Below are 14,813 nucleotides of genomic sequence, written 5' to 3'. Positions count from 1 at the left end.
TCCTTTTTGGACATATTCTTAGTCTTCTCATTCAATTCCAACTATCATGAAAAAAACTATTATATTTATTTGTTGGATGTACATAGTATCTTTTCTCCAGAAACTTGAAAGTGGTATATATGTCATCTGTCTCACACTTTTTTTCCAGAAGAAGAATCTTGTGAGATAAAACAATTTGTAGTTGCACTTCAAATTCTGTGTCCTTGAACTTGGTACCCTTGATGGTTCCTGGTCCAACATCTTAACCACTATTCTTTTTTTTTTAAACAGTTTTATTGATTTTCAAAGACGATACACAAACAAAACATAAAATATAAAAACATAAAACATCTTTTCTGAAAGCTGCTTGATCCCGGGTTACAACTCTTCGTACAGACACAAATTCAAATTCATATTCATTTTATATACCATTCCTTATCTTATTACCATTTTCAATTTTCTATATAGCTTCTCACCTCTTTTAACTTTCTTAGTTTTATTTTATTTATCTCATCTCAGTTCAAATCATAATACTTATTATTCTTTGTCTGTTCTGTTTCCAGCTATCCATTTATCTTTTCTCTTTAAACAAAACTTCTCCTGTACACTGATTGGAGTATGACGCCTTTAACTCTTTCCCCTAAATTTATAATACTTAATATATAATACATAACTTGCATTGGGATTCTGTTTAGTACATTCTAAAATTACACAATGTATTTTATAATATATATATATATATATAGGTATATGATGTAATTAAAACAACTATCAATGCCAATACAAATCTAATCATTAATATTAATATTCATTTATATCTTAAACATTTTACATGTTACTTTTCATTTAAATATCATACTTTTATGGGAACACTTATACTTTCCATAGTTATTTCCCCCCCACATCACATATTTTAAATCATTATGTCATTAAAATGTTCCCATTTCTCCTACTTCAATTCTCTCATTTCTTTCATTGCCTTCTTTTTCTTCACAAAAATTTCACTAAATTACACTAAATATTTTATCTCATTTTTGATTACATGTTGTTTCCAATTTTCTAACATTATTTCTGAATACAAATATAAGAATACAATCTTATGTACCTTTGCAGAATTCCTTTTTCAATTAAGTTTACCCATTGTCTCTAAATGGATTTTGTTTCTTTACATCTTGCTCCCCACCATTGAGGCTTCTCATCCCTTCCTTTCTCCCTTGCTTATTCTTCTTCTTGCCCTTTTTACCCCCTTGTCTCTCCACCTCCCTTTTCTTCTTCTGCTTTCCCCCTTTCTGTTGTTTTCTAACATTGTATCCACTTTTCACCTTATTTTTCTCTTTTTTGGTTGTTTTTTCAAATCTTAAAGTCCCCTTTTTCTTTTCCTCTTTCTCCTTTCCTTCCTCAAATAGAGTCACTTGTTCATCAAAGATGGCTTCTTCTTTATCCCAGTCATCCTGTTGCACAGTCAGTTTTTCATAAGTGCAAACCGCCATTTCTAAAAATTGAAAAAGAGTGCCAAGAGAATCTTTCCCTTCTTGTTTTTCTTTTTTGTATTTTTGGTATTCAATTTTCAATTCATCCACAAGTGATGCCATTGTAGAGAGAAAAAGTTTTTCCAAAACAACCACCCAAGTGCTTTTAATCAAAGATAGTTCCCAAAAGTTCCAAATTCACCAAACAATCCAAATAAGCTGTTTCTTTTAGTACTTTCTTCTTTCTTCCCTTTCTCTTTCTGGGGTTACTGTTTAGTCACAAAGTTCCAGTTAAAATGTATCTTTTAGAAGTCTTGTTAATATTTAATAGCTCTTTAAAATTCTAGGCAATCTCCTCCTTACTTTCAAATTCTGCTCCAATTTTTTTCCTCTCCCTTCCCACTTACAGCAAAAAAGATTTTTTTTTAAATGTTCAGAAATCCTTATCCCTTTAGCATTTAATTACCTCCAATGCGGGTTTTCCGATTTCTCTTGCAGTTCTATTCGCTGTCATGTTAGGAAGGAGAGTGAAAAGAAAGAAAAACTTTTCCTTTTAAACTTCCATTCGCTGCTTGTAAATCTCTGGAAACGATGTATCTTTGGCAAATTTTAAGTTCCAGGATACTTTCGCTGTTGCTTTATCTCGGTCAGCAAAAAACACTTTCACTTCTTCACAGATCCTCCTGCACTTTCTTTTTCCGGCTGAGCGCTTCTATGTGGCGGCCATTGCCTTCGGAAAAGGGGGTTTAGCCGGCTAGGGAAGAGAGGTGCGATATCTCTCGACCCTGCCAGGTCCCCCCTATCTTCGCCACCTTCTATGGAGGTGGCTAGCCCTGAAGCCGGGTGGCTCGGGGCACTCGGGCAGCGAGCGCAGGTAGAAACCGCGCACAGTCGCGGATTCCTGCCTGCCCCGAAGCGCTGCAGACCCGGAACTCCCATCTTAACCACTATTCTGTTGTCATTTACTGGCAAGGGTTAACTGATGGTGATGGCTTAAAGGAAATTTTGGAATAAAAATGAATTGATGGAACATATAACTTGAGATATAACTTGAGAATTATCAGGACCTTTAAAGGAAAAGCCCTAGGGTTAATGATGGATTCACTATAGGAAAACACCCATAAAGCAATAATCAGAGAAATGTCTATATATTTCCTTGGTTTTATGAGCTGGTTTTCTGAAGAAAATTGGCTCTTAGTTTCTCCAGGAAGCAGTCTGGTATGGGGACTGGGCATTGGCAAATCATGGGTCGAACCTTGGATACTATTCAAAATTTGTATCAAAGTGGTGCTCAAGATGAAGGTACTTTTGCAAGGACACCAGTATCACTTCAAGTTGAGGACAGCCACCACAATCTGAAGAATCTGTAGACATCAAAGAAGCTAAATCAGTTTACTTTGACTTCAAGATTACATACATTTCTAGTAGCTACATGTTTGCTGATGTCTTGTCTCACCTGCTACAACATGAATCAGGAAAAGTCACTTCGTTCCCTCGTATGATCCCAGAGAACGGTTCAACACAACTCAATCTGTTGATCTACTGTAACAAATCAGGAAGCGTTTAGGGAATGACCACTATGCTCAAGCACATTTTCTGAACTTCAGGAATGAACTTATAATAGGTTTATTATAATTTGCAATTTTCAAGAAGCCTTGTATATCTTTCTTATTTCTTTGCAGAACTAACTCTTTGGATCTTGTTGGATTCCATGGCAATTTCAGCTGTGGATACTGAGTATCCTAGACATTATAATTTTGTTAAGTCAAAAGCACACCTTATGACAAAAAGACAATGTTCACAAATGCATTGTAGAATAATACGTGATCTTCATGAATTTGGTGCCTTTTGAAGAAATCAATTTATTATCCAAGAATATTATGGAGGATGTTGTTCATAAATTTTTGGAAGATGTTGGGCACATTACAAATGTTTCTAGTGAACATATTTGGTCTGAAATGCTACCCTAAATTCATTGCCTTCACAAATTCACATTAAATTTCCTCAGAGATCCATCTTTGATTTTTAATTTTTTAAAATTCCTCTTAATTAATGAGAAAAAGAAAAAGAACAAAACACAAAGATAATAGTGGAAATGCATACAATGTCAAAAAGAAGAGAAAAAACACATAAAAAGAGATTTAACAAACAATAAAAGAAATATAATGAAGGGAAAACAGTATATGTTATAACAATGCAAACATTATACAAGTACTTGTATATTTTTAATATTTTTAATCTATCATATTCTGTATAAATGGAAGTCCCGTATTTAGTATACTTGTATATATAAGGTCTATGTCTACAGGCCATCTGCTTATCAATGGCAAGAGCAATCAGATGTTCAATCATTGAATAAAGGGAGTCATACATTTATCTTCCTAATGCTGCAAAATTGGTCTTTTGCCATAGTAAGGAAATATAGAATCCATGTATATTGTCTGTTTGTCAAATTCCAATGGGACTTGTAACATCATCATTAAATGAGTTGCACCAAATTTTACAACCCTTTTGCTAATGGTGGTTTAGTAAATCACATGGTAATTAAATAGCTTTCCCAATGAATTTGCTTGTCAGAAGATCGAATTTGCTATGGGAAGATTGAAATGGTGATCATGTTATTCTGGAATGATGCAACTATTGTAAATAGATGCTAGTTGTCAAGCACCCAAATTTTAATTACTTGATTAAAGGGATTGCTACAATGATAAGTGTGGGGACATTTCAGCACTGTCATATCTTCAGACAGTTGTTAAATAACTGATTTATAGGATTACCTGTAGTTCAAAATAATATTACAGTTTGAAACTTAACTTTTGTCACACAATCTTATTTATGTAATCTACTACTTTGTCTCAAAACTTGGTAAATATAAGACATATAAACATATTACCCTGATTACATCTCCAGCAAATATTATTTTGTTCTGTAAGTCATAATTTGAAGTCCAAATTTGTATGGATTACTACAGTGCATAGCACTCCAATTAGTCCAAAATAAATGGCTGGGAATAATGGTTGCAAATGCCAGTTCAAATTAAAGCCCAGTAATTATTGAATAAAGATAGTTCTCCATACTTGTTTTTAATGAACAAGAACTATATTAGAAAAGACTGAAGGCCGTATAAATCTCTGTTTTAGATTTTTATTGAAAAAAATCACAGAAGGGATATAGTGTCCCTACCAGTACATGAACCTCAAAGACCAAATCTATGTCATACTCGTAGGATCTTTGTGGAGTAACTTATCTGCTTCTGCTTTCCCCAAAACATCCTCAAATTCCACATATTTATTTTATAATGTCATAGCTTTCTCCACTGAACTAGATTTGTTAAATTGTTCCCTACAAAGGATTGGTTGTTAATGGCTGCCCTTAAATAGATCAGATGCAAGTGTGGCTCAGTTACAGGTATTTGTATTGTTGCTTCTCAAGGAATAGAGCAATACAGGTCATCCTCAACTTACAACAGTTCATTTAGTGACTGTTCAAAGTTATAACAGCATTGAAAAAAGTGACTTATCAGCATTTTTCAGACTTACGACCATTGTAGCATCACCCTGGTCACATAATCAAAATTTAGATGCTTGGCAACTGACTCATATTTATGATTGCAAAAGACTCATTTTGCAATCTTCTGACAAGCAAAATCAGTGGGAAAGTCAGATTCAGTTAACAACCATATTACTAATTTAATAATTCCAGTGATTCACTTAACAGCTGTAGCAAGAAAAAGAATTAAATGAGGCAAAAATCACTTAACTATCTTGCTTAGCCATAGAAATTTTGGGATAATTTGCTCCACCAGGATGCATTCCTCATCTGAGTTGTAAAAGCAAATATACCATTGATTGAGTGGAGCAGAATATAAAATTCTCTGGAGTTATATAGTTATTTTTCAAAGCCCTCTGAAAGAGAGCTATTTTAAATTCCATTTGGAAGATAAGGTGAGGTGAATCAAACTTCTGTGAAAGAAGTTCCACAACACAAGATATAAGACAGAAAAGTATCTCTTTTTCTTAGCCTGTCTGAATTCTCATTAAAAACTGAAATCATTAATTAATGAGGCAGTTCTGAAGCCACGTTATATAAGATTCTATGTGTCTGCTTGCCAGGCTATGTATGTATGTCTATCCATCTATCTACCTACCCATACTATAACAAACTTTGGATAGCTCCGAGGAGCTTTTTAAACATATTTACTAAGCAAAACCCAGCAGTTGATATTATATTTGAAAGTCTGTTGATACACAATTATTGTGCCAGTTAACATAAGGATTATTGCATTTTGTTCAAATTTCTAAAGAGTTTTTTAAAGAAACCATATAGAGAAACTTGCAATCAATTTCTGATGTCAGCATGGATTATTGTTGTGAGATTCTCTTGCTCTGGATAGGCCTATAACCAAGCTAAGCATCAATTAAGGACCTTCTGCCCAAAGCCTTCTCCTGTCCATTTAACTCACCCAAGCCATTGACCTGCTTCTCTGCATATGTTACCCCTTCAAGAAAACAATATCAGAGCCAGTAGAATATCTTGATGGACAAACAATTCTGCCTTGCCGGGATTCACTTGAAAATTTTGTCAAGAAAACTGCAAAGATTTTTTCAGTTAGTAGTCAGAAATCAAGACTGGCTTAAAGGTGACACTTCCAGTTTGAGCTTCTTTGGCGACAGACCGAAATTGCGACTCTGCGCGGGTTCAATCCATGTTTGCCGCTGGAGCGCCCTGAGCCGGCTGGTTTCGGGGCTAAGCCACCCCGTAGAGGCGGTGAAGAAGGGGGAGACTGCCTGCAGGGTTGAGGAGAGCCGCATCTCTCCTCCTCAGTTGGCCATTACTCCCTTTCCCGAATGCGGTTGTAGCGGTGGTCACAAATGACCACCACAAAGAAGAACTCGACCGGAAAAGAATGTGCAGGAGGAAGATAAGAAGAGAAAGTTTTGGTTGACCGGGTCAAAAGCAACAAATAAGGTAACCTGGAATTTAAACTATAAAAAAGTAATACTGTTTCCAAAGAAGATCTTTAAGCAGCGAAGGAGAGAGAAAGGGGAAAGGATTTGGGTTTTTTTTTCCTTTTCCTATACTGACAGCTAAGAGACTTAAGCAAGAAATTGGAAAAAAATCAACTTTGATATTAATAGGCATTTAATGCTGAAAATAAAAAGTCAAAGGGATAATAAAGATTTCTGGATACTTAAAAGCTTTTGAAAACAGGAAAGGAGAGAAAAAGAATAAAAGGGCAGGATCTGGAAGGGAGGAGACTGCCTGGAATTAAAAAGGACTCACAGTAAAAGTTCAACAAGACTTCTAAAAGATACATTCTAACTGAAACATGGCAACAAAATAGTAAAACCCCAGAAAGAGAAAGTGAAAAAAGAAATAAGAAGAAATAGCTTGGGAGTATTTGGATTACTTGGTGATCTCTGGATTCTTGGTTACTGATTTGAATGACTAAAATCAATCGGGTGGTTGTTTAAAAGTGTTTAAAATGGCTCCACTCTTAGAAGAACTGAAAATGGAACTTAAAAAGTACAAAGAAGATGCACAAGAAGAGAGAGGTTCTTTTGGCTTCGTATTTCAGTTCTTAGAAATGGAGATTTGGAACTATGAGAAACAACAAGAAATGCCTGCAGAACAAGAAGATTGGGACAAAGAAGAAGCCATCTTTAATGAACAAGTAATCTTAGGTGGGGGAAAAAGGAAAGTGGGGAAAGAGAATGGAAAGTTTAAAACTGGGAAAAACAAGCCAAAAAAAGAATAGATTGAAAAATAAGTATAAAATCAGAAAGCAACAGAAGAGGGAAATGCAGAAGAGAGAATTAGAAGTAGAGAGACAAGGGGGTAAAAGGGGGAGGGAGAAGATGAGAGGGAAGAAAGAAAGGAAAAGAAGTTATAAAGGACAGAAACAAGGTATAGAGAAACGGCCTATTTAGAGATAATGGGTGAAAATCTAATTGAAAAAGGGATTTTGCAAAGGTACATAAGATCGTATTGTTATATTAGAAATAGAAATAATTTCAGAAAATATGAAAATGTATGATTAAAATGTTTGATAAAATAGTTATCGTAATTTAGTGGAATGTTTCTCAATAAATAAATGTAATAAAATGAATATTTAATGATTTATAAAACATATGTGAAGAGAAATAAGGGAAAAAATAATTATGGAGATTATACGTGTCTTCAAGGAAGTATGATATTTAATTGAAAAGAAATGTTAAAGATGTTAAGACTTCAATGAATATTAATGATAGAACTGAATTGGAATGGAATGAGGGTTTTAATTACATATATTTATAATCCTTTTTTAAAGAATATAGTGTGTGTTGTAAGAATGTACCAAGCAGAATTCAATTGGAAGTTATGTATTATATATTATATTGAATATTACAACCTTAAGGTATATATAGAAGTTTAAATAAGAGTTGAATGGATAAAATTAAAAGATATAAAGGTGTCATATTCCAATTAGTAACTACAGGAGAAAAGTTGTTTAATGAGAAAAGATAATATGAAATTGAAACAGGACAGACAAAAGTATAAATATAATGATTTGAATTGAGATGAGATAATCAAAATAAAATTGAGAAAATTAAAAGAGGGGAAAAACTATATAGAAAATGCAAAATAGTAATAAGATACGGAATAGAACACAAAAATGAGCATAAAACTGAGTTTGTGTCTGTATAAAGAAGTGTAACCCGGGACCATGCTATTTTCAAAAAAGATGTTTTACTTGTATTATGTTTTTTGTGTGTGTGAAAACCCAAATAAAACTTTAATTAAAAAAAAACAAAGGCTGGCTTAAAGGCACAAAAACCTAATCCAAATAAAACCTCTCATTGTCCTTGCTCAGAAGACACAGAAAAGAATCCAGAGATGATCAAGTTGAAGAAACTTCTCAGGATCTGTAAGATTTCCTTTGAGATTGGTTTTAAAAGTACCAAGGAGTTGAAAAACCGTATTTTCAATTCTTTATTAACTGTTATGAATTCTAACTCACTATAATTCTCTATTGTCCTATCTTCACTATATAAATCATAATTGAATTCTTATTAAACCAATCCTGACAAAACTATTCATGTAATAATCTGAAATAACATAGCATCTTTAAATCTATGAAAGAAATTTGCTTTAGAAAAGCATCTTAAATTTTACTGAATTATCTGGATATTTTGCTGGGGCAAAGGGAGAGTTGGGAGATTCCTGACTGCAAAATGTTCAGAAATTTTGCATCTCTGCTCTTGAGTATTTTAAAATGTTTCAAAACAAGCATATAAAGAATTATATTAAACATATGAATGTGTGCTTAACTTAAAACATGAGTGAGAATTTAGCCTGCACTTTTCATTCATTCTTATCAGTGAATTCTGGACCACAGCCATATTCATCATCTATAAAGTGTCATGGCTTTGTAGAAACTATGAACATGTAGGAAATGTTCACATTATCATCACCTTATTCTTTCAAATGGATTTTAGAATTTTAAAATGTTATTTTCACATATCCTTTCACAACAAGCCTATATGAATAAAAAATGTACTTTTTCCTATTCCCTCTTGCCCCTTGTTCTGTTTCATATATTTTAAATTGTAAGCCTAATAGCAAGGACTCTGTAATATTTTCAGTGCAAAGGCATAATAATATTTTAAGCAAAGAAAACAGTGATTTGGTCTAAGCATAAGAAATCCAGTACATATGGTTTGTGATGCTACTGGGAAGGTAAAAGATTGCTAGTATTTATACATGAGATATTGTATGTAAGCTTTCTTCAAGTTCTCTGGTATTCATTTTTTTCTTCTCTCTCTCCTTTAGGAAATAATAAAGTTATTGCCCTTCCATAGGATATTCCTGGATAGACTGGAAGAAAATGAAGCTATAGATCAAGATCTCCAAGCCTATATACTACATCGAATACAGAGCAGCTCAGAAATACAAAATAACATCTCTCTTAATGGCAAAATGGACAATACAACCTTTGGCAAACTTAGTTCTCATCTCAAAACCCTGAGTCAAGGATCCTATCTATACCTTAAGCTCACATTTGATCTAATTGAGAAGGGCTATTTGGTGTTAAAAAGCTCCAGTTATAAGGTAGTGCCTGTCTCCCTTTCAGAAGTATATCTACTGCAGTGCAATATGAAGTTCCCAACACAGTCTTCCTTTGACCGGGTAATGCCTCTTTTGAATGTGGCAGTGGCATCTCTACATCCTTTGACAGATGAGCATATTTTTCAGGCTATCAATGCTGGGAGTATTGAAGGTACTTTAGAATGGGAGGACTTTCAGCAAAGAATGGAAAATCTTTCTATGTTTCTCATCAGACGCAGAGATATGACCCGAATGTTTGTACATCCTTCATTTCGAGAATGGTTGATTTGGAGAGACGAAGGAGAAAAGATCAAGTTTCTTTGTGATCCTAGGTAAGTAATTAATTCAATTCTGCAATGAAAGGAAGCACTTTAAAAAATGAATGTAGTTCTGAGTTGCGATTTAGAAAAATATACTCCTTGAAAGCTAATATTTTCTATAAATGTGTCAAATAAAACAAACTTTGTAAAGGACATTTGTGTCCCTGATTTTAATATATCATGACACAGTATTGAATGGTTTGGGGCAAATATGGCAAGATTTTTTCAGTATAAAATAATTCTGAAAGGCAAACTTGATTCCTTTACAAGCATAGGTTTATTTGAAAAAGAAGAGTTGAAAGGTAGGCTGTGATGACATCTCTTCTGAGATTTCAAGGGGCTGCAGAGGCTTCTCTCGGAGGCCTCAGAGAAGCCTCTGCAGCCTCTGGAGGCTGAAAAATGGGCCTTCTGGAAATAACCAATGCCAAAACAGGCCCATTTTCAGGCTCCCGAGGTTTCTCCCGAGCCTCCGGGAGGGCAAAAATGGCCTCCCCTGGATTCCAGAGGCCCTCTGGAGGCTAAAAACAGGCACTTCCGGTATTTCCGGAAGGCCCCTTTTTGCATCCTCCAAGCCTCCAGGAGGGCAAAAACGGCCTCAAACAGATTGAAAATCAGTTTGGAGGCGCACGCATGCTCAGTGCAGGTAAGGGGACAGGGGTGTTGCACGTGCATGAGCAGGGGGGCAGGGCGCATTGCATTGTGGGTGCCGGCACAAGCGTGCGCGCTATCGCGTTCATGCGCAATATCGACACACCACAACAAAAAGGTTTGCCATCACTGTATATTAGACTGTATAAGTGCATTAGACGAAGAGCAGTAAACATCCCATTCTATTCAGCTACCTGTGTCGTCCTAGTTCCTTCCACCTGATAGGTACCTTTCTATATTTTAGGTATTTTTCCAGTGACAAATACCAATAATACATTATTTTATAAAAATTCTCTTTAGAATTAAAACACAATGAGAATTTCAATTCCCATTGTTCCATTTGTACTGTATATTATACCCAAAGATTTTAACCCATTTCACTATACATTATTTCACTTTTTCATGTTCTATTTCAATTTGTAAAATGCATTTATACTTTTTAGCACTGTGTAAATAATTCTATTTCAAATTCTGTCTTATCATATTCAAAACCAAATGTCTACTCACACATCATCACAAAATCTCCAGAACCGTAAAGCCTACAAACTTGAAATTTGGCATGTATGTTCCTCTTGACTTCTAGGTGCTCGCTAAGAAAGTATTTTTTGAAATGACCATCAGAGCATTAGTATTTCATATATTATTATTAACATGCTCTGATGCTAAAGAGTTCTATTCCCCCTCCCCACCTGAAAAGAAATCTGTTCCAAATGCAAAACAAGCACAGGAGAGGAATTTCAGTTTCAGTTTTAATTTCACAGCACCAAGCTTTAGTATAGAACAGTTGAGCTAAGCCACGGCCAGGCTTCTTGCTGTCTCCTTGCTCACACAGCAAATACTACTTCAGTTTTCAAACAGGCCTCAACTCTCTCACATAGATGCTAGCCAGATAAATACTGATGGATGCTAGTAGGCAGAGGCACAATTTCCCCCCCTTATTTTCCACCCAAAAACTAAGCCTGATCACATAGTTTTGTAGCGAAGCACAGGTATAGAGCTAGTAACCTTATGTTTCTCAGAGTCACACACCTTTTCATCCAAATTAAACAACAACCTGCAAAGTACAATTTCACAACAAGTAGGCCTAAGCTGCTTCTTTCTCTAGCACCTTGGAACACTGTGTACTTAACTCACAGGTTTTTTTTTACTTGGCACATAAATTTAGATATGTCTTTCTTACATTGTTTACCTTAATTGTCAAAACTGGTATTGTCTGAAACAAAAAATAAAATTCTAGGTAAAACTTTTATTTTAACCCAGAAATTCTTTCCAAAAATGATAATTATAATTTCCCCCCATCTTGACATATCTCTTTTAATTCCTTTTATGTTTTAACATGTTATTTGTTTGAAACTACATAAGTTTATATTTGTCAAATTAACACCCAAGTATTTTATCTTTTTCTCAATCATGAAACCATTTTGTTCTTCAATTCTGTTTGATCTTATGTCTTTTATTTTTGCTAATATCTTTGTCTTCTGTTTATCTCAAAACCAGCTAGTGCACCAAATTCTTTTAATTTTCTCATTAATATTTCAATCCTGTTTAAAAGATCTTCCAGTACCAAATTATTTGCAAGTCTTTGAACTTGTCCAGTGTTTTTTTTACATCATTATCCTCTCATCTTGCTTTATTTCTCTATTCAAAACTGCAAGAAACAAAATAAACAAAAGGGGGAGAGATTGTCTTGTTCCTTTTTGTATCTCATAAAGTTTTGTTAAATCTCCGTTAACTATAATTTATGCTTTCTGTGTATGCATCACTTTTACCCATTTTATAAAATTATCTCCAAAGTTCATATCTTCTAAAATTTTAAACAAAAAAAAATGTCAATTTAAGGTCAATTTAAATTGGCAAAGACTTTGCATCTTTAAAAAAATGCTTCCTGTTTTTTGTTAACCTGTTCCAAATATTCTATAATGTCCTATATCATTCTGAAATGATTAAGTGCCTTTAATGTAGAAGTTCATAAATAAGCTCTTGTAAAATTATTTTCAATTTAACTGCTAAAATTATTGTAAATAATTATAACTATTGGTCAGTAACAATATTGATCTGTGTTTCAATATAAAGGTATTAATGTTATGTAAACTTGATACCTATACTCTGGCATGTTATCTCCCTGTAAGATAGAATTCATTTTATTTTGGAGAGATTCTAAAAGTTTATTTTTAAAGTATTTGTAATAAAAACCTGGTGATCCATCTGACCCAGATCTTTTTCCTGATTTAATCTTTTTTATAGCTTAAGAAACTTCACTTAATCTGTGTTTGGTTCTCTGTAGACTTTGGTAAATTTTTAAAAATTTTAAAATAATCATCTATTATTTCTAGGGGCATGTCATGTCCTTTGTACAAGTTAGAATTATACTGATGAAAAGTTTTTGTATAACCCCATTGTCTGCTAATATAGAACACCTGCTTCACGTTTCAAAATAATTTTCTTTTCATTCTTTTTTCTTAATTTATACACTAACTCTGCCTTTGCAGTTTACTCATGAGGAGCAGCTGTCTGGAGATTAAATGAGTCTAGTTCAACCTCCCCCTTCATATGGAGAAAGATTTCAGGCATCTATCACTAGTCACCAGCCATACCCAAACTATGACTCCAGTTCCTCATCTCAAACACAATTAGATTGCTGTAAATCATCACTGGAAGTCCACTTCCAGAACAAATATCATTGATGAAATTTAAAATGATAAAAAATATTAACACTAATTAATTCAGACTCCTTAAGATGAACTGTTAATATAATCGGGGTGGGATTCTATCAGTTCGGATCGGTTTGGTAGAACCAGTTGTTGTGATTCTCCATAGTTTAAAGAATCGGTAACTTGAGCCTCTGGCTGCCCACACCCCTTCCGCCCACTTCTCCACTCCTTGCCCAGTCACTCCTTATCACACATGCAAAACATTGCGTGCATGTGCGACATCGCTGCTTGCAGCCTGCTTTTGTGTGCCCACCAAGCCAGCCATTGCTGCCTGCTTTCCACTGCAGCCCTGCCTGAACTGATCTCCCTGGGTGAGTGAGGCTCTGCAAGCCCCGGTCGCCTATCTGCCACCACAGGTTGTCTTTCCCCTTCTCCACTTGCCTTTTGCCACTGCCACCAGTCGCCTCCCCCCCCCCACTTGCCTTTTGCCCCAGTCGCATTGCCTTTTGCCACCACTGCCGGTCGCCTTTCCCCCACCACTTGCCTTCCACCGGGGAACATGTGGAGAGGTTCGTGTAGGCTCCAGACAGTAGCTACTTATCTCACCTGCTGGTCCAGCTGGGAGAGTAAGAGAGTCTTTCCTGGCACAGCGAAAAGCTTGCAAGTCCCAGCTTGCTCTCCCAGAAAGAACAGCAGGAAGGAGAGGCTCGTGTTGACAAGGCACCCCTTGATTGAGTCCAGGACAGCTGATGGCAGCTGCAAGGAGCAGAGCCTGGAAGCCCCGATGCACCACGTGTGTGGATGCATGGGTGCAGGGGGGAGCTGGTCCCAGTAGCCCCAACACCGGCAGAATCGCCATTGCCTTTCTTGCCATCATCGCCATTGCCGCCTCGCTGCTGCTGTATCCCACCACCCCCACCCCCACAGGTATGGTGAGCATGAGCCCCAAGACGGGTGACTCACCGCCTCAACTGCTGCTCCCACCGACTTTTCTCTGTGCCAAGAGTGGAGGCGAGAGAGAGAGAGAGAGAGAGCAGCCCCCTTGGCGCTGAGAAAAGTCACGTGTCTCCCCATATTCCTCTCTCAGCGAGCAGCCTCTCACGGTACCTTTAAACTTAACACGCTTCACAAATGAGGAGGAAGAGACGAGGCTGCTCGCGGAGAAAGGAATATGGGGAGATGCACAATTTTTCTCCGCTCTGAGCTGCTCTTGCCAGTGATTCCAGACTGTTTTGCCCAGCTAAAACCGGATAATCAAGGAAGAGAGAATAACATGTAGTAGATGCTTAGCAACATTTAATAATACTGCAGATTGGCTGGTTACATTGAAATCACGTGCAAGATAGTGATGGTAGGTAAATTATTGGGCAGTTTAGTTTGATATTTATTTCAGTAGGCTGATTTTAGAAAGCTAAACAGGATCAGACCTGGTAAGTACTTGGCTGGGAAGCCAACACAAAATAGGGTGTGGGGAGGAATGGGATTGGGAAGGAAAGAAGGAAGATAGGATAAGATAACTTTTATTGTCATTTTTTACTATAAGTACACTGGCACACATTAAAAGAGAAATATACTGTATATAGATATCCATACACATACAAAGCACACATATATACATTCTACACACACACATACACATATAATTATTGCCCATTTTG

General features: G+C 35.8%; 1 protein-coding gene across 7 annotated transcripts in view; it reads left to right on the top strand.

The window, feature by feature from the left end:
- TANC2 (tetratricopeptide repeat, ankyrin repeat and coiled-coil containing 2) overlaps nt 1–14,813 on the top strand; it is a 370,844-nt gene that overhangs the window by 273,324 nt on the left and 82,707 nt on the right. For all 7 annotated transcript variants that reach the window (XM_087947472.1, XM_087947477.1, XM_087947475.1 and 4 more), the window contains one exon: nt 9,261–9,868. In XM_087947472.1, coding sequence (XP_087803598.1) covers nt 9,261–9,868 — 608 coding nt within the window. The remainder of the gene's footprint in view (nt 1–9,260; nt 9,869–14,813) is intronic.

This window comes from Notechis scutatus, chromosome Z, assembly GCF_049901735.1.
Source record: "Notechis scutatus isolate UNSWTSFEM ecotype Mainland chromosome Z, rNotScu1.2, whole genome shotgun sequence".
NCBI classification, from domain to species: Eukaryota; Metazoa; Chordata; class Lepidosauria; order Squamata; family Elapidae; genus Notechis; species Notechis scutatus.
This window is presented reverse-complemented; position numbering and strand designations above follow the sequence as displayed.